The 26,901-nt window shown below is 43.9% G+C and overlaps 1 protein-coding gene across 3 annotated transcripts in view; it reads left to right on the plus strand.

Moving 5' to 3' along the window:
* Window positions 1-6,883: 6,883 nt before the first annotated feature.
* RGS7BP (regulator of G protein signaling 7 binding protein) overlaps window positions 6,884-26,901 on the plus strand; it is a 146,303-nt gene continuing 126,285 nt past the window's right edge. Inside the window, exons 1-2 of one of the 3 annotated variants that reach the window (XM_089653454.1) lie at window positions 6,884-7,497; window positions 15,954-16,120. In XM_089653454.1, coding sequence (XP_089509580.1) covers window positions 7,345-7,497; window positions 15,954-16,120 — 320 coding nt within the window. In that variant the 5' untranslated portion in view covers window positions 6,884-7,344. Of the gene's footprint in view, window positions 7,498-15,953; window positions 16,121-22,318; window positions 22,515-26,901 lie in introns of those variants that run through there. The other 2 variants (XM_089653452.1, XM_089653453.1) reach the window with 2 other exon arrangements.

Consider the following 26,901-nt stretch of genomic DNA (forward strand, 5'->3'; position numbering starts at 1 on the left):
GTTTCCTGTAAGTCTTCACAAGGTTGGCACACACTGTTGCTGGTATGTTGGCCCATTTCTCCATGCAGATCTCCTCTACAGCAATGATGTTTTGGGGCTGTCGCTGGGCAACATGGACTTTCAACTCCCTCCAAAGGTTTTCTATGGGGTTGAGATCTGGAGACTGGCTAGGCCACTCCAGGACCTTGAAATGCTTCTTACGAAGCCACTCCTTCGTTGCCCGGGCGGTATGTTTGGGATCATTGTCATGTTGGAAGACCCAGCCACGTTTCATCTTCAATGCCCTTGCTGATGGAAGGAGGTTTGCACTCAAAATCTCACGATACATAGCCCCATTCATTCTGTCCTGTACATGGATCAGTCGTCCTGGTCCCTTTGCGGAGAAACGGCCCCAAAGCATGATGTTGCCACCCCCATGCTTCACAGTAGGTATGGTGTTCTTTGGATGCAACTCAGCATTCTCTCTCCTCCAAACACGACGAGTTGTGTTTCTACCAAACAGTTCTATTTTGGTTTCATCTGACCATATGACATTCTCCCAATCCTCTTCTGGATCATCCAAATGCTCTCTAGCAAACTGACATGTACTGGCTTAAGCGGGGGACACGTCTGGCACTGCAGGATCTGAGTCCCTAGTGGCGTAGTGTGTTACTGATGGTAGCCTTTGTTACGTTGGTTCCAGCTCTCTGCAGGTCATTCACTAGGTCCCCCCCGTGTGGTCCTGGGATTTTTGCTCACCGTTCTTGTGATCATTTTGGGTGAGATCTTGCGTGGAGTCCCAGATTGAGGGAGATTATCAGTGGTCTTGTATGTCTTCCATTTTCTAATTATTGCTCCCACAGTTGATTTGTTCACACCAAGCTGCTTGCCTATTGCAGATTCAGTCTTCCCAGCCTGGCGCAGGTCTACAATTTTGTTTCTGGTGTCCTTCGACAGCTCTTTGGTCTTCACCATAGTGGAGTTTGGAGTGTGACTGTTTGAGGTTGTGAACAGGTGTCTTTTATACTGATAACAAGTTCAAACAGGTGCCATTGATACAGGTAATGAGTGCAGGACAGAGGAGCCTCTTAAAGAAGAAGGTACAGGTCTGTCAGAACCAAAAATCTTGCTTGTTTGTAGGTGACCAAATACTTATTTTCCACCATAATTTGCAAATAAATTCTTTCCAAATCAGCCAATGTGATTGTCTGGATTTTTTTTCTCATTTTGTCTCTCATAGTTGAGGTCTACCTATGGTGCCAATTACAGGCCTCTCATCTTTTTAAGTGGGAGAACTTGCACAATTGGTGGCTGACTAAATACTTTTTTGCCCCACTGTATATCTTTAAGATAGCAGACCTGCTGAACCAGGAGAAACAGTTTGCATCATTTGGAGGAGAGGGCGATCATTACTATCCTGTTGGTCAGAGAGCTTAGCTGCTAGTTGGATATCTAGGTAGGGTATGTCATCAGTTTACCACGTGATCAGGAACTCATGTTTACAAAAGTCAACCACACCAGATGACAAGGAAACATAGGTAATACTAGGTAATAATAGGTACTGTAATTTAACGTAATTGATTTTAAGGTTGAACAAGCACCTGAAAGTCTCAAGTTCATTTAGTAGGTTCGGGATGGTAGTGTGAGGTTCACTGAGAACAAGTAGGATATCATCTGCAAATGCGGTGATTTTTATATTCCTTTCCATGCAATGTGAATCCTGTAATGTTCAGACTCTGTAAGGACAGTTTCAGGGTGATACATAAATTAGGGGAGCTTGGGACACCATTGCTAATATGAAAGGCATTTGACAGATGGCTATTAACTCACACCCGGGCCCGGGGGTGAAAATACAGCGTGAGTATCTTTGCATACATCTTAGACCTCAGACCCAGTGTTGCATGCATATAATCAAACACAGCAAATTATTTACTCCTGCGCTTTGGATGGACTCAGCAGAGGTTAGAATGACAATGTAAAAGTTCTGGAATATAAACTGCTTGCTGCCCTCAACGGACCTGGGTAGTCCAAAGTCACTAAATGCAAATGAAAAAACAAAAAGAGGGCGCACCGGCCTAGTGCATTATCGTTTAAAATATTTATTGAAAGAATAAAAAAGTAGGTATCATACTCACAATGTACATATAAAACACAGGCACATCACAATGAACAAAGGTGTTCAATCCATATAGCATCTGAGTCCACAACGATGGAACCCTGGATGACCAACTGGGTGACGCGTTTCGAGGACTCAACCTCTTCCTCAGAGCCCTATGTTTTATATGTCCATTGTGAGTATGATACCTACTTTTTTATCCTTTCAAAAAATATTTTAAACGATAATGCACTAGGCCGATGTGCCCTCTTTTTGTTTTTTCATTTGCATGCATATAATCCCCAGCCACTCTGTTGAATGCCTTTTCAGCATCAAGTGAGATAAAAAAAAAATCTACAAGACTTTACCAGTGCCCACATAGCAGCTTGCTATGGGAGCACTGGTCAAGGGGGAGGAGCAAGGAGAGCCTGCGAGGGACCCAAGAAGAGGAGGTTGTGTCAGGGCTCCGGGTATGACCAGAGGTGTGTGGACTGACACAGGGAAACGCAGGCTTCAGATATGGTATAAACAATATGATTTATTAAGACTAACAATACAAAACGCAGTGCAAAACTAAACATAAACACAGTGCAAACAAACCAAACCAAACCACCCACAGATAACAATACATACAATGCAAGAGTCGTCAGGCAGGCCGGGTCAGTAGCAAACGGGCAAACGGAGTACCAGGAACAGGCGGGAGAGTGGTCGGGGTCACAAGCTGGGTTCAGTAACTCACGGGCAGCGCGGTGCAGAGGGTCAGGCAGAGAATGGTCAGGGTCACAAGCCAGGGATCAAACAGGAGAAGTCAGCAGAGGTCAGGATCAGGCAGGGTCGGCAACAAGTCAGGCAGAAACAGGAACAGGAACAAGAACACAGGATACAAGATAGAGGGGCCCATGGAAAAACACACACCATGGCCCTGACTGTGAGTCTGGCCATTCCTTAAATACAACCCCTGCAATCAGCTTCAGGTGTTTGGCTGACTGCAGGGGTGAGTCTCTGATTGCTGAGAGCACCCGCTGGCCAGCCCTGGTACTGCAGCCCACAAGGCAGGTGAGTCCCACCATTATTGGCAAGTCCATTCCTGACAGGTTGCGGGCTGCTCTGTGCAAAACCATTACACATTGCAGGTAAGTATGCCATGTTTATTAAAAAAAAAAAACACAGAACCTTTAATACCACTTTAATGCAGGGAATGCATTAAGGTAAAAAGCTCTTTGGCTTTCGAACCACTTTAAAGTTGTAGTAAAGTCTTTGTGTTTATTATCTGCTGAGAGGTAGGGTTTATATAACACAAGAGATCCTAGAGGTCTCTTCTGTCATAAATGACCCCCCTGCCTGTCAGCGGGTAATGCGATCTGAGCCATACATGCACAGCTCAGACTACATTTACAGCTTGCTCTGTGTGCCGTGGCGAAATGACTCCCGTGCGTATTCGCAGGAGTGACGTCACTGCAGCCCCGCCATTCCAGCGGCAGAAGATTTATAACCTGGAAGGAAGGTTAACATGGAGGTGCCGTGGACCACAGAAAGCCGTGACACCCCAGTGCTGGACAGTTCTGTCTGTAGGTCTCTCATAATGTGAACATTTTTTATATTTGGACATTTTTTTATATTAAATATTTTTTATATTTTACATTTTCACAAATGATTATGCTTGATTAACTTAATTTTTGCGCTGTGGCTTTAGTTTATAAGTCTCTCAAAATGTACTAGTATGTAAGGGGGGCACTTTTTTTTAGTCTCTTAATGAGACTTTACTTCCACTTTAAGCCAAGTAGCTTGCTGATGGCACTCCACTTGTCATCTGTTTGCTGTCAACTTAAAAGAGAAGTATAGCCAAAGCTACTTTGGCTATACTTCTCCTGTGGATCACAGTATTTAAGTTTGTTCTGCACTCCTGTGATCCGTTTTCAGCTGACAGTGGGCTGAAGCCCGCTGTCGGCTGATGTCACAGTTCAGTCCCTGGCTTTCTGCTCACAGAATGCTGAAAACTGAACGATCAGCAATTTTTGACTGCTCATTTCTCAGTGTAGACCCGGCAGGGGACAGATGCAGCATCAGATCAATGCTGCATCAGCCTAGGTGAGTTTAAATGTTTTTTTTATGCCATTCTTCTCTTTTAACCAAATAATAATTGTGCCACTTTTCTTGGTCTCTATGTACCATTTTCCATATTTGGCACCAACCCAGTGGCCATGTCCACAAAGTCAATATCACAAACTCATTGTTGTGTTCCTCAAACCATATTTGCAGTGTGGTAGGATGCATTATCCTCCCGAAAGAGTATACCATTTCCATAAAGGGGTGTTCTTGGTCAACAACACTGTTTAGGTAGGCAGTACATGTCAATGTCAAATCCACATGAATGGCAGGACCCAAGGTTTCCCAACAGAACATTGCTCAAAATATCAAACTCCACCTGCTTTCTTCCTATACTGAATCCTGGTGCCATCTCTTTCCCAGGTAAATGACGCACACACAAGACCAGGCCACCTTCTTCCATTGCTCTGTGGTCCAATTCACATGCCCATTGTAGGTGCTTTTAGCTGTGGACACAGGTCAGCATGGACACCTTGATTGGTCTGCAGCTACACAGCCCTATGCACCACATACTGTGATGCACTGTGTATTCTGACATCTTTCTATTGGAACCAGCATGAACTATTTAAGCAATTTGAGCTCCAGTACCTCTTCTGCTGGATTGGACTACACAAGCCAGCCTTCACTCCCCATGTGCATCAATGAACCTTGGCTGCCCATGAACCTGTCGCTGATTTGCTGGATTTCCTTCCTTGAACCACTTTTGGTAGGTCCTGAACACTGCAGACCGGGAACATCCCAGCTGTAGTTTTGAAGATGACCGGATCCAGCAGTCTAGCCATTACAATTTAGCCCTTGTCAAAGTCACTCAAATCCTTACATTTGTACATTTTTTGTGCTTTCAACACATCAACTTCAGGGAAAACATGTTCACTTGCTGCCTAGCATATCCCACTAACTTTCAGATGCCACTGTAATGAGATAATAATTTTTATTCACTTAACCGAGCGTTTCTCAACCAGGGTTACATGGACCTCTAGGGTTCTTTCAAAGGTTACCAGGGGTTCCTTGGGCACTGAGCAATATTTGTGAATAAAAAATAATTATTTAAGGCGCCAACTGTGACAAAAAAATATATATACATATGAAATATGCAGCTGCCCCTAATTTAGTGGATGCCCACGTTGGTGTAACTAATATAAGTATGTAGGCGTTACATAAAAATAAGTGAAATGTGCATATATTTAGGAGGCTAGTAACACTACATGCCCTTACATAGAACCATTATAATTTGAATACATTCTCAAGGTATATTCCCATAATCTATACAGAAAATATATAAACCAAAAATAAATAAAAGTCCACAAGTGTAATTGTGCTTAGATAACGGGGACAGTCCTTTCAACTTCTTTATACTGTGACCCGAACCAAAAAAAGGTGACTTAAATTTTCACCACGTGCCGGCAGAATGTAAAAATTGCTCACTCACCAGACCTTTTGACCCCAATTAAGGTGGTCAGATGCACTTTTTGGTCATATAGGAGACCATCCTCTCAGGAGATATCTCCCCTCCTGCAGCTCTCTGTTTATGGCCATAAGCTATGGAATAGGGACTCCCCATGCCTCCAATACTTGGTGTTCGATATGGACTAATCCTTACGCAGATAAAGCAGAGTCCCTATTCCAGTGTGTGTGTGTGTTTGTGTGTTCATGTCAAAGATCACATCCCTGTATATTGCGTTCACCAAGATGCCCATCTTTTTTTAAATGATCAATACTTCCCGCTGACACGGATTGAGGAAGTGAGTTCCACATCCTTACCGCCAGTGGTGTATTTAGGTTTCATGCTGCCCTAGGCAACAAAAAAATTGGCTCCCCCCACGGAGAGACCCTGATGCTGACAAACTCCCCCCTCCCCCACGATAAGAGCCTGACATTGACCAACAACACCCCATCCCAGACCCCCCGCCCAAGAGAGCCTTTCACTACCACCGCCCCATACTCACTGGCAACCCCTTCCACCCTGGCGAGAGAGAAGACACTCACCTTCACAACTCCGGACATCCCCGGGAACAAGAGTCAGACTCTGTATACACCAAGCAGCCAGCAGCCTATCTCAGATCCCACTTGGTCCCTGTCCTGCGTGTGTCCTTTCTTCCATCCCTTCTTTCGGGGGAAGGAAAATGCTGCCGTCCCCCTGAAAAAATGCCACCCAAGGCAAATGCCTTGTTTGCCTTGTGGTAAATACGCCCCTGACAGTGAACCCCCCAGTTTAAGGCTCAACCTCCTCCAATGTTATTGAGTGACCCCGTGTCTTCTTCTATTCCCTGAGACTGGATACTTTATTTCCTAAGCCAGAGAGCCACCACTGAGGGATCTGTCTATGGCTGTCATATCTCCTCCTGAATTGTAGATATAGTCATTTTTAGCAGGGGTTCCCTGCCACCAGAAAGTGACTTCAAGGGTTTCTCCACGTTGAAAAGGATTGAGAAAGTATAAAGTTATGACCGATCAGTGTATGTGTGTCCCCAGCCAACCTGCAGACATCCTGATGTCGCCCTGTGATTGGCTGAGGCGGCTCCTCGCACTGACAGCTCAGCAGCAGAGGCTGCCCCCCGACGTGGCTGCGTGTTCTATTCCACAGACACTCGGGGCTGTCTAATAATAGAACCCTATGAAGTAATATTACCATTGATGTTCTTGGGCGTTTGATTGGATAAGTATATAAACAGTAGGGGGCTGGATGGATAGATCACATTAGTATTCCCGTCCTATCAATGTGCTGTGATGCTAAACCACGTCAGTCTGCCAGATTCCCAACCTTCTCCTCCAGAGCCACCAAAGCATCTCAGAGGATCTTGGAGGAGAAGAAGAGAGCAGCCGGCTCGTCCATAGAGGAGGCCGTCTAATCCCGACCAGCATGCTAATCACCCGCGGGGAGCGCTGAGCGGCCGGTCCTGGATGGCACCTATTCCCCCCTGCCCTGGCCATCAGATCGGAGTGGGTGCTGCCATCGGGGGGGTGTCTCTGGATGGAAGGATGTCAGTGCAGGGCTGAGATCGGAGCCATGGTCCAGGCTGAAGGTTACCTGCTGTAGAGGCTCTCCCTTCCATTCACCTCTCTGGCTGTAGCCCCCTCCCGGATCAGGAGTGACAGTGGCTCTGCGGAGCCCTCTCCGCTCCCTCCCATCCATCGCCTTGGCGTTGCTTGCTGGATGTGTATGCATGACTTCTGCACCGAATGGGCGCAAGAATCGCCCCAGGTCCCAGGGATCCATCTTCCAGATCAGCGGCAAATCTCTCCCCAGGGACCTTGATCGCAGGGGGAGCTCGGAGAGCACCCTCAAATCCCCGAGAGCCCTGGACCACTGCAAGATGGTGGGTATACATGGACCCCCCAAACATCACCCACCCTCCTCTCTACATGGCTCTGCTGTAGTACCACTCCCAGCACCCCCATCACACCGGCTTGGCCATTCTCATCACGTGCACATGCACTAGATTTAAAAGTCCACTGATAGTGCTCACATAGGTGGTAGGGTGGTATGGGCATGGATGGAGAGGAGGGAGGGGGTCTCTTCAGGATATAAAGCTTCTGTCCTTGTATGAGTCTCAACTCAAAGGTGGGCTCATTGTAGTGTGGGCCCCAGGATGGTTTTAATTCATGGGGGCCCCCAGCAGTGTAATGGGATCATGCATGAGAGTCAGCATACAATGGGATCATGCCTGAGAGTCAGCATACAATGGGATCGTGCCTGAGAGTCAGCATACAATGGGATCATGCATAAGAGTCAGTGTACAACGGGATCATGCATAAGGGTCAGTGTACAATGGGATCATGCATAAGAGTCAGTGTACAACGGGATCATGCATAAGGGTCGGCGTACAATGGGATCATGCATAAGGGTCGGCGTACAATGGGATCATGCATAAGGGTCGGCGTACAATGGGATCATGCATAAGGGTCGGCGTACAATGGGATCATGCATAAGGGTCGGCGTACAATGGGATCATGCATAAGGGTCAGCGTACAATGGGATCATGCATAAGAGTCAGTGTACAACGGGATCATGCATAAGGGTCAGCGTACAATGGGATCATGCATAAGAGTCAGTGTACAACGGGATCATGCATAAGGGTCGGCGTACAATGGGATCATGCATAAGAGTCAGTGTACAACGGGATCATGCATAAGGGTCGGCGTACAATGGGATCATGCATAAGAGTCAGCGTACAATGGGATCATGCATAAGGGTCAGCGTACAATGGGATCATGCATAAGGGTTGGCATACAACAGGATCATGCATAAGGGTCAGCGTACAACGGGATCATGCATAAGGGTTGGCATACAACAGGATCATGCATAAGGGTCAGCGTACAATGGGATCATGCATAAGGGTTGGCATACAACAGGATCATGCATAAGGGTCAGCGTACAATGGGATCATGCATAAGGGTTGGCATACAACAGGATCATGCATAAGGGTCAGCGTACAACGGGATCCTGCATAAGAGTCATTGTACAATGGGATCATGCATAAGGGTCGGGATAAAACAGAATCGTGACTAAGGGTCAGCATACAACGGGACCATGCATAAGGGTCAGCGTACAACGGGATCATGCATAAGGGTTGGCGTACAATGGGATCATACATAAGGGTCAGCATACAACGGGACCCTGCTTAAGGGTCAGCGTACAACGGGATCATGCATAAGGGTCGGCGTACAACGGGAGCATGCATAAGGGTCGGCGTACAACAGGATCATGCATAAGGGTCGGCGTACAACGGGATCATGCATAAGGGTCGGCGTACAACGGGATCATGCATAAGGGTCGGCGTACAACGGGATCATGCATAAGGGTCGGCGTACAACGGGATCATGCATAAGGGTCGGCGTACAACGGGATCATGACTAAGGGAGAGCATACAATGGGATCATGCATAAGGGTCAGCGTACAATGGGATCATGCATAAGGGTCGGCGTACAATGGGATCATGCATAAGGGTCAGCGTACTATGGGATCGTGCATAAGGGTCGGCGTACAACGGGTTCATGCATAAGGGTCGGCGTACAACGGGATCATGCATAAGGGTCGGCGTACAACGGGATCATGCATAAGGGTGGGCGTACAACGGGATGATGCATAAGGGTCGGCGTACAACGGGATCATGCATAAGGATCTGCGTACAATGGGATCATGCATAAGGGTCGGCGTACAATGGGATCATGCATAAAGGTTGGCATACAACGGGATCATGACTAAGGGTCAGCGTACAATGGGATCATACATAAGGGTCAGCGTACAACGGAATCATGCATAAGGGTCGGCGTACAACGGGATCAAGACTAAGGGAGAGCATACAATGGGATCATGCATAAGGGTCAGCGTACAATGGGATCATGCATAAGGGTCGGCGTACAATGGGATCATGCATAAGGGTCGGCGTACAACGGGATCGTGCATAAGGGTCGGCGTACAACGGGTTCATGCATAAGGGTCGGCGTACAACGGGATCATGCATAAGGGTCGGCGTACAACGGGATCATGCATAAGGGTCGGCGTACAACGAGATCATGCATAAGGGTCGCCTACACAGGATCATGCATAAGGGTCGGCGTACAACGGGATCATGCATAAGGGTCAGCGTACAATGGGATCATGCATAAGGGTCGGCGTACAATGGGATCATGCATAAAGGTGGGCATACAACGGGATCATGACTAAGGGTCAGCGTACAATGGGATCATACATAAGGGTCAGCGTACAACGGAATCATGCATAAGGGTCAGCCAGGGGCGGACTGACAACTCATGGGGTCCCCAGGCAATAGGGGATCATGGGGCCCCTGTGTCCTTGCCAACACTCAAATCACACCCAAAAAAGCCTATGAAAAGTACCAGGGACATCTCATGGGGCCCCCTACTGACCCTGGGCCCTCGGGCAGTGCCTGAGTTCCCCAATGGTCAGTCTGCTCCAGGGGTCAACATACAATGGGATCATACATAAGGGTCAGCATACAATGGGATCATGCATAAGGGTTGGCATATAACGGGATCATGATTAAGGGTCGGCGTACAATGGAATCATGCATAAGGGTCAGCGTACAACTGGATCATACACAAGGGTCAGTGTACAACGGGATCATGCATTATGGTTGGCATACAATGGGATCATGACTAAGGGTCAACGTACAATGGGATCATACATAAGGGTCAGCGTACAACGGGATCATGCATAAGGATAGGCATTCAATGGGATCATGACTAAGGGTCAGCATACAATGGGATCATACATAAGGGTCAGCGTACAACGGGATCATACATAAGGGTCAGTGTACAACAGGATCATGCATAAGGGTCAGCGTACAATGGGATCATGCATAAGGGTCAGCTTACAACGGGATCATGCACAAGAGTCAGCATACAACGGGATCATACATAAGGGTCAGTGTACAACGGGATCACGCATAAGGGACAGCGTACAATGGGATCATACATAAGGGTCAGTGTACAATGGAATCATGCATAAGGGTCAGCGTACAACAGGATCATGCATAAGGGTTGGCATACAATGGCATCATGCATAAGGGTTGGCATGCAACAGGATCATGACTAAGGGTCAGCATACAATGAGATCATGCATAAGAGTCAGCATACAATGGGATCATACATAAGGGTCAGCGTACAATGGGATCATGCATAAGGGTCAGCGTACAATGGGATCATGCACAAGGGTCGGTGAACAACAGGATAATCCATAAGAGTTGGCGTACAATGGGATCACGACTAAGGGTCAACGTACAATGGGATCATGCACAAGGGTCTGTGTACAATAGAATCATACATAAGGGTTGGCGTACAATGGGATCATGACTAAGGGTCAGCGTACAATGGGATGATGCATAAAGGTCAGTGTACAACAGGATGATGCATAAGGGTCCGTGTACAATGGGATCATGCATAAGGGTCGGCATACAATGGGATCATGACTAAGGGTCAGTGTACAATGGGATCGTGCATAAGGGTCAGAGTACAATGGAATCATTCATAAGGGTTGGCATACAATGGTATCATGCATAAGAGCGAGCATAAAATGGGATCATGACTAAAGGTCGGCGTACAATGGGATCATGCATACGCGTTGGCTTATGATGGGATCATGCATATGCGTTGGCCTATGATGGGATCATGCATAAGGGTTGGTGTACAATGGGATCATGCATGGGGGTTGGCATGCCATGGGGGCATTCTTAAGGGTCAACATACAATGGGAACATACATAAGGGTCAGCCTACAATGGGATCATGTATAAGGGTCAGCATACAATGGGAACATACAAAAGGGTCAGCCTACAATGGGTATGGTACAAGGGTTTGCATAGGATTTGTGTATGACCTTTGACTATCTTAAACGAAACTGTGGGCCCCAGGCTGTTTTTAATGCATACCCCCACACTCCACTCCTAACACCCCCCCCCCCAGTTTAATGGGATCATGCAGAAGGGCAGCATACATTGGGATCATGCAAAAGGGTCATTGTACACTGAGATCATGCAAAAGGGTCAGTATACAATCGGGTCATGCAGAAGAGTTGGCGTACAATGGGTATAGTACAGGAGTTTTCATATGAATTGAGTATGATCTTATTATCTTTAAGGAAACTGTGGGCCCGGGCTGTTTTTAATTCATGGGGCATTCTACCACTTTGATGGGACCATTTATAAAGGTCGGGGTACAATGAGATTATGCATAAGGGTTAGCGTGCAATGGGATTGTGCATAGGGTTGGCCTACAATGGGATCATACATAAGTTAAATGGACCTTATGCACAGCTATACTCTGTCAATTACTTTTATGATGGTGCCAAATAATATGAAAGCAATGCTTCCAGGTGTGGGGATCTTACATACCAGTTGTCTATGATGATCTTTGATTATCTTAAAAGAAATTGAGGAGCCTTGGCTGTTTTCAATTTATTGCCCCCTCCAGTTTAATTGCATCATGCATAAGGGTTGACATACTTAGATGTCTTGCTTATGATATACATTTCTAAAGATATTTGGAAGAATTTGGAGCCTGCCATTTGAACTGGATCCAGTGGTATACTCTTTGCAAATTACTCTTATGATTATACCAGATAATACGAAAGCAATGTTTGCAGTTACAGGGAGTTTGCGCACCAGTTGTGTATGATCCTAAGGGAAATCTTTAACAAAAAGAATATAGAGGCTGCCATTTTTGGCTACCTTCTGAAAAAATTCCAAAAGCCGGCATTGACGTATTATAAATAGTACTGAAATGCAGAACATTTTTAGCATCCTTATGCCTCCCCGACCCCAAAATATGAAGCCTGGAGCATCTGCCTATTCTGCCCTTATTATAATCTGCCATGGCCCCAGAGCTTCTTTATAGTTGTCACAATGGTCCAGGTGACACACACTCTCAGGTAGAGTCCAGATTTCTTTGCATTTTCTTTGCAAAAACTGCATTTTTTGTTTTATTTTAAGCAGGCTTATAAGTAGTGACTTTAGTGATCTCACACACACAAGTGAATTCTTTGCACCTGCACAAAGCTTCTTTTCAAGCACTATAGTACAACTGGGGGATCCAGGGATGCCAATTTCCTTCTAACACCGCCCCATTGCTGTTAACAGGCTGCAGTATAACCACATCACACATTTCCACTTGCTGCCTAGGCTATACAAGTGATGGCAAACCAGCACCTCCACCCTCTCCCTCCTGAACCTGGCTGTCTTCTACCATGGACACCTGCAGGTATTAAATGGGTGAAGGCACTGGTGTGTAATAGAATCATGACATTACACCATTCCCCGTCTTCAGCACTGACAAATGTGTCTTGCAGAACTTGCAGCTGGGCGTCAGGCTAGTGTTATTATTGCAGATAGAGGCAGCGAGTTGAGACGGTTACAGCTGCACGAGGGTTAACCCATTAAACGCATCCACAAGAGTGCAGGGCGGTGGGATTCAGCTGCTACTTAAGTAACCCTTTGTTATCTGACTCATTTATTTATTTATCACAGACATTTATTAAGTGCTGACATTTTACTTAGCACTTTACATACTATTTTATACACATCAGTCCCTTCCCTAAAGGAGCTTACAATCTAAAACCCATTTGTTACATACATACACATACTAGGGCCTTTTTAGACAGGAGCCAATTAGCCTATCAGCATGTCTTTGGAGTGTGGGAGGAAACTGGAGTAAACCCAAACAAGTTCAGGGAGAACATGCAAACTCCCTGCATTTATTTGAACCAAAGACCTTAGTGCTGCATTTTTTGTTTTATTTTAAGCAGGCTTATAAGTAGTGACTTTAGTGATCTCACACACACAAGTGAATACGTGTGTACACAGTGATGGTCCTCTGAAATGCTCCATAGTGCTAACGCATGTTCCATCCATACAGGTATATGTAAGCTTTTACACAAAAGCACAAGGCGTCAAGATGCGTAAATTTGCCTGTGTGTAGGGCCCATGACTTTCATGTATTAGATATGTAGGTACACATACAGTGTACATTGCAATCTAATTCTTTTTCTGGAATTCTTTTTAGGTTGAACTGTACAAAGAGTTCAGTTTGTATTGGCACACACATGATACAATAGATCAGCCTTCATTGGTGTTCAGTGGGAGGAAAGTCCCTTACTGGTGGTCAGTGGGTGGAGAGCCCCTTATTGGTGGTCAATGGGAGGAATGCTCCCTCTACATTGGTAGTCAGTGGTAGGAATGGCCCTCTTACATTTGGGGTAATTGAGAAGAATGCCCCCTACATTGGTGGTTAGTGGGAAGAAGGCTTCTTACATTTGTGGTCAGTGGGAGGAAGGATCACCTTACATCTGTGGTCGGGGAGAAGAATGGTCCCCCTTACATTGGTTGTCAGTGAGAAGAATGCTTCTATTACATTGGTGGTCAGTAAGAAGAATGCTGCTTACATTAGTGGTCGGTGGTAGGAATGCTCCCTCTACATTGGTAGACAGTAGTAGTAATCTTTCATTTGGAGTCATTGGAGAATGTCCCTTACATTGGTGGTCAGTGGGAAGAATGCTTCTTACATTGGTGGTCAGTGGGAGGAGTGGTGACCTTACATCCATGGTCAGTGAGAAGAATGGTCAACTTACATTGGTGGTCAGTGAGAAGAATACTCCTCTTACATTGGAGGTCAGTAAAAAGAACGCTCCTTACATTGGAGGTCAATGAGAAAAATGCTCCTTACATTCGTGGTCAGTGGGAGGAATTTACCCCTTACATCGGTGGTCAGTGGGAGGAATGTCCCTTAGTCAGTGGGAGGAACGTACCCCTTACATTGGTGGTCAATGGAAGGAATGTTCCTCATATATTGGTGGTCAGTGTGAAGAATGCTTCTTACATTGGTGGTCAGTTGGAGGAACGCCCATTACATTGCTTAGTGAGAAGACTGTCCCCCTTAAAATAGCTAAATAGTTCATTGGTTTCAGTGGTTACATGTCTGAGAGCCTTAAATTGCTCATTACTCAAGGAACCCCTAGCAACCTCTGGAGGAACTCTTCAGTTCCACATAACCATGGTTGAGATAGGTTGCAATTGGATTGTGCCTTTCCGAAAAAAGCAGGTATGCTCCATTTTTGAGATCCCATCTATTTATTCTCTATGAAAATCATCAGGGTTGTCATGTGTTAAGGTTCTAATAAGACCAGACCACATGGAGGCTTGATAGTGGTGAGATGATTGGAAAGTCGGCTAGTTTTACATTCAAAATTGACAATTTAATGGTCTTGTAGATTCCTTATTACTCAACCTCCATAGCAACCACCCTTTTATCTCTGCCAGTGTGCTGGTAGTATTGCTGCATTGACATGACATTTCTGCCCACATCACTACCACCATGTATGGTAATTAGGGTACCAGGTAGTGTCCAGACTTGTTGTCAGCAGTGGTGTTATGCACTTTCATTGATCCTGCTGAACAAAATAGGAATGCAAGGGCAAGGTGAGGGTTTCACTGCATGGATGGAGATAACAGAAAATACTTGCAGCAAACCTTATCATCAAAAGACTGGCTGATTGTTATGTATGTAGGACAATTTCCTGGTCTGCACTCTAGACACCTGGATGTTCTCACCTCTACTGTCTAGCCTACAGATTGGGGGGGAGGGGGGAAGAATTGTCCTTATGTGCACCTATCTGCAGTTCCCAATGTCTTGCACTCAGAACAGCTTTGGTCGCTGTATTCAGTAAACAACCAATGAAGAATTCTGTACAGTTTTGAACCATAATTTGAACAGAAAATGCCATTTTAAAAAGAAAAATGCAATTAAGCACATGTTCAATTCTTTTAGAGGACTTTGTAATCGAATGCAAACTGTGTTTAGTAATGCAGTACCAAATATTATTTTAAAATATATATTTAGTTATTTATTAGACTTTATTAGCAGAAAAGGCTCAACTGCAATGGACATTTTAATCCCTAATTGACATGGTATTAACCCCTTGTTAACTGTCTCTGTATTGCTGGTTTTATAGTGGTTGTATTGGAAATGTGAAAATGGCAAACAAGAGGTTAATCTTGTGCTATTAAGCCATTAAAACAATCCCGAATGGATTTTATCCCCACGAGCTTGGTTACATATGATGTTTTTCATTACTTAGCAGTATAAGCTTAACCCTTGTTGAAAGCTATCTAATTGGTTTGATTGGGCTGCAGTTATAGCAGCTCTCCGCAGGGGTTAATGTCATGATAGTAAGTAGTCAGAAAGGTCATGTGTATTAGAGCTCTGATGATAAAATGGTTGAGAGAAATGCTGTTTTCTGACAGTGATGATGTATTTTCCAGCTTGTCCAGGATTTCAACACCCAGGTGGCTCTGTACCGTGAATTAGTCATTTCCATCGGGGATGTGTCAGTAAGCTGTCCCTCCCTACGGGCTGAAATGCAGAAAACGCGAACCAAAGGTTGTGAGATGGCTCTGCAAGCACACCAAAAACTCTCAGCAATCTCCGGGTAGGAAACACTGCTCCTTTCGTTCATAATCAAGCAACTAATTCATGATGTTCATTATGTCTCTGGGGAAAAAAAAGCGTTGCTCAGAGGTCTTTGCAAGGACACTGAGCTGGAACTGTCTACTTGTCTTTGTATTGTTCCTTTTAAATATCTTTATTATGTGCCGAAATCACAACATCCCATGGGGTGTTAGTGATATTATTTCCCTGAGAATGGCTATGCTATTATAATTATGGATAGCACTGAGATTTTGGAAAGGTCTGGCTTTATTTGAACAAGGTATCTTCACCATTTCAATACATACCGTGCAATAACTTGTGTCAGTTTTAGGTGTGTTGGACTAGAGGTATGGTTTGTGACCATCTAGGAATTTGTGTGATGGTGTTCACGAAGGACATATTCATTTTGTGGGTTTGCAAGGTTGTATTTCAGTAGTATAGTACTATACTTCAATGGGTTATCCTCACATGATTGGAGATGTTTGTAGAAGCATTGTTCCATGATCATCAAAAAATGTGCAATAACCAAGTATTGAGGTATTAAGTCTTCGCTTTTTTAATTTTTGTAAACAATTGGCAGTCTACAGTCATGGCCAAAAATATTGTCAACCCTGCATTTCTGTCAGATAATGCAGCACTTCAGCCAGAAAATTGTTGTAATTCCAAATGTTTAGGCATTCTCATGTTTATTTCTTTTGTTCGTATTGGTTTGGCACAAAAAAGTGGAGAAACGAAAAGCCAAATCTGACACATTCCACGCAAAACTCCAGAAATAGACTGGACAAAATTATTGGCGCCCTCAATTTAATATTTGGTAGCACACCCCTTGGAAAAAAATGTAACTGAAATTAATCGCTTCCTGTAACCATCAATGAGTTTCTTACACCTCTCTACTGGAATTTTGGACCAATAATCTTTCGCCAACTGCTCCAGGTCTCTCAGATTGGAAGGGTTCTTTTTCCCAACTACTGTTTTAAGATCTCTCCACAGGTGCTCTATGGGATTGAGATCTGGACTCATTGCTGGCCAGTTCAGTACTCTCCAGCACTTTATCTGAAACCATTTCTGGGTGCTTATTGACATAGGCTTTGGGTCAATGTCCTGCTGTAAGACTCATGACCTCTGACGGAGACCCAACTTTCTGATACTGGGCCCTACATTGCACCCCAGAATTAATTGGTAGTCTTCAGATTTTATAATGCCATGTATACAGTCAAGATATCCAGTGCCTGAAACCACCCCAAACTATCAGTGAACCTCCATCATGTTTGGCTGTAAGACTGTATTCTTTAAAGGCCTCATTTCTTTTTCTGAAAACAGTAGAATGATGGGCTTTGCCAAAAAGCTGTAATCTTGTTTCGTCTGTCCACAGCACATTCTTCCAAAAGGATTTTGGCTTCCTCAAGTAAGTTTTGGTAAACTCCAGTCTGGCTTTTTTATGCTTCTGTGTCAGCAGTGGAGTCCTCCTAGGTCTGCTACCATAGCGTCCCTTTGCATTCAGATGGTAACGTATAGTGAGAGCTGACACAGTTGTACCCTATGCCTGAAGGTCCGCTTTAATTTGTCTGGAAGATGATCGAGGTTCTTTGTCCACCATCCGAGCAATCCTTCGTTGCAATCTTTGATCAAACTTTTCTCTTTCGTCCATGTCCAGGGAGATTAGCTACAGTGCCATGGATTGTAAACTTCTTGACAATGTTGCACACAGTGGACACAGGAACATTAAGATCTCTGGAGATGGACTTGTAACCTTGAGATCGTCCATACTTTTCCACAATTTTTGTTTTCAAATCCTCAGACAATTTTTTGCTGCTCTTTGTCTTCTTCATACTCCATGCGACACATAGAGACATACAGCAGAAAGATTGAGTACATTTTTTCACCATTTTAACTGGTTGCCTCTGTGATTTCTATATTTTCAGCACCTGTTAGTTGATACAGGTGAGTTTAATTACAATTACAGGAGCATCACAAACTTGGAATGCAATTATATCTTACAATTTTGGGAAGATGCCAATAATTTTGTCCAGTCCATTTTTGGGGTTGCGTGGAATGTGTCAGATTTGGCTTTTTGTTAATCCACTTTTTTGTGTCATACCAATACAAACAAAAGAAATAAAAATGAGAATGCCTAAACATTTGTAATTGCTACAATTTGCTGGGCATTATCTGACAGAAATGCAGGGGTGCCATTATTTTTGGCCATAACTGTATGTGCCATGTGAGATTTTGGTACCGTAGGCCTTGGTCTGTGTGGCCTTTCTGCATACAAACCCTGGAGCCTAAGGACTGTTTAGTCAATCAGTGAAATTGTTGGGTAATTCTTGGACAGGAACAGCTAGTGAATTAGAAGGTGTTGTACTCCTGCAATAAGGCCACCCTGCAAAAAAAAGTTTACATTTTAAGGCTCAGTTCACACTGCCGCGACTTGGGATCCGACTTGTAAGAACCCAAGTCTCATGATATGTGAAATTCCATGTTAGTGAATGAGAGCTGTCTTAATTAGCACTACTGAAGTCGCCCTGACTTTAGAAAAGGTTCCTGTACTACTTCAAGGCAACTTCTATCCGACTTGTGCCCATAGACTTTAATGGAAGTCGCCTCCAAGTCGGATCCTCATGTATATTGATGTGATCAACATTACAGGAAGATTACCCAGGCATTCCCTGAAAGTTGCTTCAAAGTCGCTTCAAAGCAGTACTCTAGTCGCTTGGCAAAGTCACAATGTAAGTCACGTGACTGTCAGGTCGCAGTAGTGTGAACTGAGACATATGGTTTATGATCCATTTGCATGAAAACCTCCAAGTTAAGTGACGTCATTTAGAACCTATGTCAGTGGGCTTTTGTTTGTGTCAAACAGGTTTTGCTTTTCCATACAAATCTATGACAAGTTAAAACCCACTTAAAGCAAGTCATATGCAGGTCAGAAGGAGGTCAACTGCAGGTCAAATGCACCTGACAATGAATTCTGAATAATTTCATAAGCATCTCAAACTGATGTCAATAAGACAAGCCCAAAGCCTGTTGGTACAGACTTTTAATTGTAAGGCAGGGGCGATTACTAAGGCAGTTTTTTCTACAAGAAGATGCTTGTTGCCATAGATGTGGAAGGGGGTGTCAGGTGTTAGTAACTTTCAATTGTTGTTGTGAGTTGTTACCATTCTCCACCATTGAACAATCTCAACTGAGCAATTCCACTTTCGTTTTGCTCTAATTGTTTTCCCCAAATGGGTAAATGAAAAAATCTTAAAGCAACCCTGTCACTAGGTTAAAGATATTTAAAAAAGAAGCACTAAAATAATAAGCTCTATACTTTCCTTTCTCATGGGTGGTGTTTTAAATCTTCTCTTTCTTGTAATGGTTTGGGGTCCGTTGCTATCTGACATAACAAAAAGTGTTTGAATAGCATGTTCGCACTGGGTAGTGTGGTTCCTCCTTCCAGCCCTTACACAACTGCAGGGTTGTACATAGGGAAACATGGCAATAAAAATGTTACAGAGGCTTTCCCACTATACAACAAGACACAAAGTTTGGCTGCAACTGAGCTTGAACTAGCTATACTGTACCTGGTTTAAGTAGAAATGTTTCTAAAAGGTTTGAGCGTAAATGCATAATGAGAACATGATCCTGATGCCATGTGTCTGACTTACTGCAGACAGTCCTACAGAATGTCCTGCTAGGCAGAGGACAACATACTGTACACGTTACTGTCAGTTTTCCTGTTACAGTAAAGTGCCTTACTAATTTCCTGGGAAAGTTGGCCACAATGAGAAAGTCTGGTTATATTTATAGTAGGCAATCCAGTAAACTAGCTCACCAACCACATCTGCCTGCCCATGGCAAGGCCAACTCAACTCAAAAGTGAAAGTTTTTAGTTTTAGTGAACACAGATTATTCCCCAACCTGTTTATATATATATATATATAATGTTTTTAATTTTAAGAAGAGATAGTAATTTCTAAACCAGAGGTAGGCAAACTTTGAGAGGTGGAGATCAACCTGAACAACACAAAAGAAATGAAAGATTACCAGGGCTTGGCACCCTTTTTCTTCACACAGTTTACTATGCTTCAGTTATGAATGGACACACTGGGGTAGATTTACTAAAACTGGAGCACCCAGAATCTGGTGCAATCATGGTAGCCAAAAAGCTTGTTCAATTAGGGCAGCACAGTGGCTAAATGGTTAGCACTTCCGCCTGGCAGTACTAGGGTCGTTGGTTTGAATCCCAGCCATGGCACCTCCTGCCTGGAGTTTGCATGATCTCCCTGTGCCTGCGTGGGTTTCCTCCAGGTACTCCGGTTTCCTCCCACACTCCAAAGACATGCTGGTAGGTGAATTGGATCCTGTATAAATTGTCTCTAGTATGTGTATGTATGAATTTAAGCTAGTAACCTTAGATTATACACCCCTTGAGGGTTAGGGACTGATGTGAATGTACAATATATATGTTAAGCGCTGCATAAATTGACAGCACTATATAAGTACCTGAAATAAATAAATTAAGCTTTAACAATAAAACCTGGAAGCTGATTGGTTTCTATGCAGAGTTGCACCTGATTTTGCACCCTGCAGTTTTAGTAAATAACCCCCAGCGAGTGATCAGTACCAATCAACTGCTGTGTTTATTCAAACAAGGAATGGGCTGGTAAATGACATATTTACTGGCCCTTTCCCCTGCTCTCTATCCTGAAAGGATCCCCTGCAGCAGCCAGAAGGAGGGAGAGGAGGGGAAGCTGGCAACACTGCGAAGAGAGGGTGGGACCAAGAAAGTACACAGGTGGGCCTGGGCTGCAGAAGTTAGGGGAACTAGGACATGAGGGGCATTGGGGAAAGCATTTACTGGAACTGAACCCCTGTAATTTCCTCCTGCAGCAGCTGAGTGCTGGCAGAAGGAGAAGCCAGATTTCATCTGCTGCAAAAGGAAAATACAGGGGACCAAATCCAGTAAATGCTGCCTACACCCCTGTCCGGGTTGCGGGGGTTGGCAAGGAAGTGATGCGATCCACCCATCACCTGCCTGCGATCAACAGGTAGATTGCAATATGCAGGTTGCCGAACCCAATCTAAACTATCCCAGTAATAAATTCCCAAAACCGTTTCAGAGAAACAGCAACTGTGTGTTTGAGTAAATACATAGATGGTAATTTATGAAAACTGGAGCAGACAGAATCTTTACATGGCAACCAATCAGCTTCTATTTTCAGCTTGTTCAGTTAAGCATTGAAAAAGAAAGCTAGAATCTGCCATGCTCCAGATTCTAGTTGCTCCAGTTTTGATAACTTCTCCTCATACTGTTTTAAGGGTCCATATAACCCTAAGAGTCATTGACATGTAGTTACATTCAAAATACCAGCATGTCTATGCAACTCCTCTTCCTCCTCTGCACTCTTGTATGCAGGTGCAGTTTGTCCTCCATCCAGTAGGTGCCGCTGTGGCACTGTACAGATGGAGTGGTGGTTTAGAGGAACATTGTTCCTCTAAAGACTCCATGGATGTCTCAGGAGAAGCAGCTGCCTGATTGGACGCCGCAACTCCTGGTGACCTTTCATGGCCATCTTAAGTGGGGCAGTCCTTTTAAAAAGGAGGGCACTTCTGGATTTGGTGAGAGGCTAGGTTAGGGACAGGACCCCACTTGTTAGACTGAGGATGAACTTAGGGAAAGGCTCCTGTTTGAGGAGGTAAAGTGTATTCCCTGATCTCTGCTGATTCCCTTTCTGCTTTCCGGTCTCTGGAACCACTGCAGCAGTCTTCTGTTCAGCCTAGAAGAACCGCTTGGTGTGCTTTCAGGCAACCACCCCTCCAGCAGATGCAGTCCTTGGTAAAGCAGACTTGCCTGATACAGTGCCCTATTACTGAGGCTGTGTGCTATACCGCTCTATTACTATGTCATTGTGTCATTGTTGAGTGACATTCTGTTACATACCAGTGCCTCACTGTGCCATGTGCCGCAACCTGTGCCATTAATGACTACCTGAATATATGCTGTATAAGACTGGAGTACTAGTGCCTACAGGTGTTACTGCAATTTGCCTTATTACTACTTATCCAAATACTAGGATACTTAAATTTGGTTTATGTGTGAGTGCTCCCTTTCCATCGGATATCACAGTCATCTGGCCTTGCCTACAAATTCATATCATGCAAATGCTTATGAAGCCACCTGTATTCATTGCATACCTTCTTTCTTTGCTACTAGATGGGTTTTCTGCATATCAAAAGTATTTATCTGTGTAAAGAGATGCTGAGAAGATGAAGATGCTGGGATTCAGAAAGCTCCCATCTTTCATCTGCCCAGTGAGAAGCCATGACTTGTGGACAACTAAGTGTTCTGTTGGTCAAGTTTATCAGGGAAACTGAATCTGTATGATTGAGGACTTAGGCAGATGTCAAAGGTACAACATTTTTACACTACATTGTGTTTTCACTACACAGCTATGAATCCTAGCATGGATATGGATCTCTACGTTGGTTCTTATCATGGCAGTAACAACAGTTTTAGATATAGAAAAGTGAGGTGTGACAGGCTCAACTTTCATTCAGCACCTCAGAACATTTCAAGGGGTTCTGTACGTGGCTGGAAGACTTCACAACAGTCAGATACAAGGGAAAATACCACGCATTTTAGGTCTTTTTGGCTGAAGGATCTAGACCAGCTCAGAGAGGAATTAGATACTCCCAGAAAAAGAGAGAGCTATGAAGTGTAAGGAGGGAGAAGACTACCTCCTAGACAGTATTTAGACCCTTCCAAAAGAGGAGAGGGCTCTGATGTGTAAGGAGAGAGAAGAATACCTCCTAGATGGTATTTAGACCCTTCCAAAAGAGAAGAGGGTTCTGACGTGTAAGGAGGGAGAAGAATACCTCCTAGACAGTATTTAGACCCCTCCAGAAGAGGAGAGGGTTCTGACGTGAAAGGAGGAACTGCAAGTCCCATGAGGCCTTGCAAGACTCTGACAGCCACAGGCAAGACTCCCAGAGGCAGAGGCATGATGGGACTTGTAGTACTTCAGCAGCTGGAGGGCCATAGTTTGGAGACCCCTGTCCTAGACGGTATATAGACCCTTCCAGAAGAGGAGAGGGCTCTGACGTGTAAGAAGGGAGAAGACTACCTTCTAGACTGTATTTAGACCCTTCCAGAAGGGGAGAGGGCTCTGACATGTAAGGAGGGAGTAGTCACATTTTCTAACAAGTTCAAAGGCACATTGCAAGTGAATACAAAATAATTACCGTAAGTGTAAGGAAAAAAACAATGCAAATAAGCACTTAAAATAGTTGATTTTTCTGTGCTTTTACCTGCAGTTTTCCAAGTTAGTCAAAAGATCTTTTTAAGGTACACTGTAAGTGTATCCAGCTATAAAAGGCCTTCATCCAGTTGTGTATTTTTAATAATTATTTACAGTATATACTATCTAAATGTACTTTAAGTAGTATATCAGTCTGTCTTTGTACCAGCCTCTGGTAATCCTTTGCACATCAGCATTCAGACTGAGAGGAAGGGAAAGAACAGTTTCCATAAAAAACAGTCAGTTATCCATAGTTTTTGGCCTACTCTGCTAAAAAAAATCAAGCATCCCTGCTTGCCTCTGACCTGTTTTTGAACAGCTGGTCCAAAGATCAAAGCAGCAGGAGTTATACACAGAACTTATCTCATCCTGTAGAAGTCTAGAATGAACCCGCCGCCCCTTCAACCTTTTCCGTTCCTGTGTGCAACTTTAATGGACAGGCAAGCCTCACTGACTAATAGAGAGTCTCAGGATTTTGGGGGTGATGGGCCAGGTTCTAGTTTTCTTAAAAAAAAAAAGTTGATATGTACATATAAATTTAGCTGCCTATATCTCTGGATTTATCGATTGCTCTGAAAAGCATTTTTTAAAGACAGTAACCTTTACTTATGTATTGTTTCATCGTATACGTATTTTTAATTGTCCAGCTTTGTGATGGGTTTACTTTGACCTATCCATAACAACTCAACCTTAGCTTCACCTCATACTTTACCCTAAGGATTTAAGGGTTAGGCTAATCTCTAACCATAACCCTACTGTATCTCTTAGCCTCACCTTAACCTGAAAACTTCATATGAACCTGTGACCAGACTATGGATATTAAAGCAATTACATACTTTTTTTAAATTCTCTTTTTTTTTAATTGATTTTCAAGAGGTAACAAAATGTTAACATGAGAGTTTGAAACAAGCTTGCAGTCATTTTAAACAGTGTCTTGTGGTCGGACAGTGTAGAAAACCTTGCAACAGGGTAAGGCAGATTGACTAGCTGTAGCTAACACAATGCAGCAAATAAGGTATGTCAAATATGAATTGGGGTTGACTTTAACTGTACACAAGACTTTCTATACAATCAGACAAGTACTATATGTTTAAATGGTGACCTTTAAGACACATTGTTTGCTGATCTATTACATTATAGCCAACAGGCCCAGATTAAGTAAAATGTTATCCAAACGTGTTCCCTGGGTATGAGTAAATTCTCCAGTTAATTGAAACAAATTTGATCTACACTTTACAGCCATTCTGCAATGGTTAGGATCTGTGCTGATCTCCAGTGTCTAATTTTTGCAATCATTACTCTCTTGACATACTCCTGCAACCATATCCAGGTACACCTAATAGCATCAGTGCCAAAGGTCCTTAATTTGCAAAGTAAGTGTTTAAGGAGAACTGTATCAAATGCCCTAGCAAAATGCAGTTAAACTATGACAGCATGCCTTCCTTTATCCAAATTACATCTCGCCTTCTCATAGAATGTTAAAAGATTAGTCTGGCAAGAACAGACTTTCATAAATCCATGTTGGTTGTTACTAATGATTCTATTTTAATTGGCAAATTCTTGGATATGGTTCCTTATCATTCCTTCCAATAGTTTACCTACCATTGATGTTAGGCTGACTGATTTGTAGTGTTCAGGTGTATATCTCCGCAGTTTTTGGAATATTGGTAACATGTTTGCTTTTTGTCAATCAGACAGTATCATTCCAGTCAGTAAGTTATCCTTAAAAAGTAGGAATACGGGCCTGGCAATAACATGGCTAATCTCTTTGAGAACTCTCGGGTGTAAGCTAACTGGTCCTGGTAAATATATAAATATCTAAAGCCTGATCACAGGTTCACTTTAACATAATACTTAAAATGAACCCTTAAAGCTGAATTCTAGAAAAATTATCTTTTTGCAGTAGAGCTGACCCGAACTGCAAGGGGCTAAATGCTCATTTATGGCTAGGGGATCGCAAAAAGTACTTTGGAACTCTCCTCTTGAATGTTTGAGATTGACAGAGGTGTAGGAACATCAATGCAGGCTTTTTAAACGTTTGTCTGTCATGTATCTGATGCAATTACACCATCATGATCTGATCCACATCTCCACTGGGAGTGCCTTAATTACTGTCTTTATTGGCCCAGCATTTCTGCTAAAGGACTAAAGTGGAACACTACAGAGAAGCCCCTGCTAATAGTGACTAAATCAGTGTGATGGTCAGTAAGAAGAATGCTTCTTACTTTTTGCAGTCATTGGGAAGAATTCCCCTTACAGCTGGCTACAAAGATTATTGGTGTCAATGGCTACTCATTGAGAGGTAGAAGTTGCTCATTGTTCAAGGAACCCCTAGCAATGTCTGGAGGAACCCTGGAGTTCCACAGAACCCAGGACGGGAGAGGCTGCTATAGAGTGTCAGCTGAGCGACAGTTCTGGGTCTACTGTAACTGGATGCAGAGCGTAGTTGAATGACAACTATTAGGAATGACTTAAAGATGAACTCCAGGCAGACGGCTAAATACACAGAGGAAATGCATACAGTACAAATGAGCTGCTTTACCTACAAAAAGATTTGAATTTTTGCCCATCCAGACTGGAGAAATACACTGCCCTACCACACAGAACAGTTAGTCTGGTGTCCTGACTTTTCTCAGCTTCAATCAAAGTGGTTCTAAAATCAAATGTTTTTTATTTTAATGCAATTCCTGCATTTAGATAAAAAATGCCCCACTGCCTGTTCTGTATCTGTACCTCCCTTCCATAAACACTTACTGACTCCTGTCACCGCTCCATGCTGTCTTGGTTGCAGCACCGCTCTCTTCACATCCTGGTCTCACAGGAGCCATAGGCTCCTTCTGCTCTTAGTCATAGTCCTGTGAAGAAGGAGCAGAGGTGCTGCTTACCGGCAACGTGTGTGTCTATGGAACATGTATGTCTCAGGAGTTGTCACGCATGAATGCTTCCATAGCACCCGACTTGCTAAGGAAGTACCCAGGGGAGGAAGGGACAGACAGCTCCACTGGGGGGACTGACAAAAAAGGAGGTAAGGGACCACTCTGTGCAGTATCACCAGGTATAATATCTGCTTTATTTAACCCCCCCCCCCTAAAAAAAATATCCTTTAGTATCACTTTAAAGTGTTACTAAACCCATAACATTAAATTCATCTATATATACAGTACCGCATGCTTGCTATACTCACTGTGGAACCAACAGGGTTAATCCACATCATTTTGTAAAAAGGCTGTTAGATCCTGTCTTTTCTGATACTCCCCATCTTCCACAGTCCCAAATCCATCTGCTGATAGTACAAAGCCTTAAAAGGCACTCTGCACATGCTTTGTTTGGTGTGGATTGCTAGAGTTTTTATTTGGAGGGGGAGGAGGGTGCATGTTAGGGCCAGTCAGCACTGTCCAGGGTCAGGAGTCAGCAGCCTTATAGGACAGTCAGAGGAGAATGAAAACTCCTCCTACAAGCTTTAACCAGTGCTCAGCCAGACACTGATAGAAGCCACAAG

This window comes from Staurois parvus, unplaced genomic scaffold (genome assembly GCF_062004578.1).
Source record: "Staurois parvus isolate SC_StPar_1 unplaced genomic scaffold, SC_StPar_1.0 ptg000714l, whole genome shotgun sequence".
NCBI lineage: Eukaryota > Metazoa > Chordata > Amphibia > Anura > Ranidae > Staurois > Staurois parvus.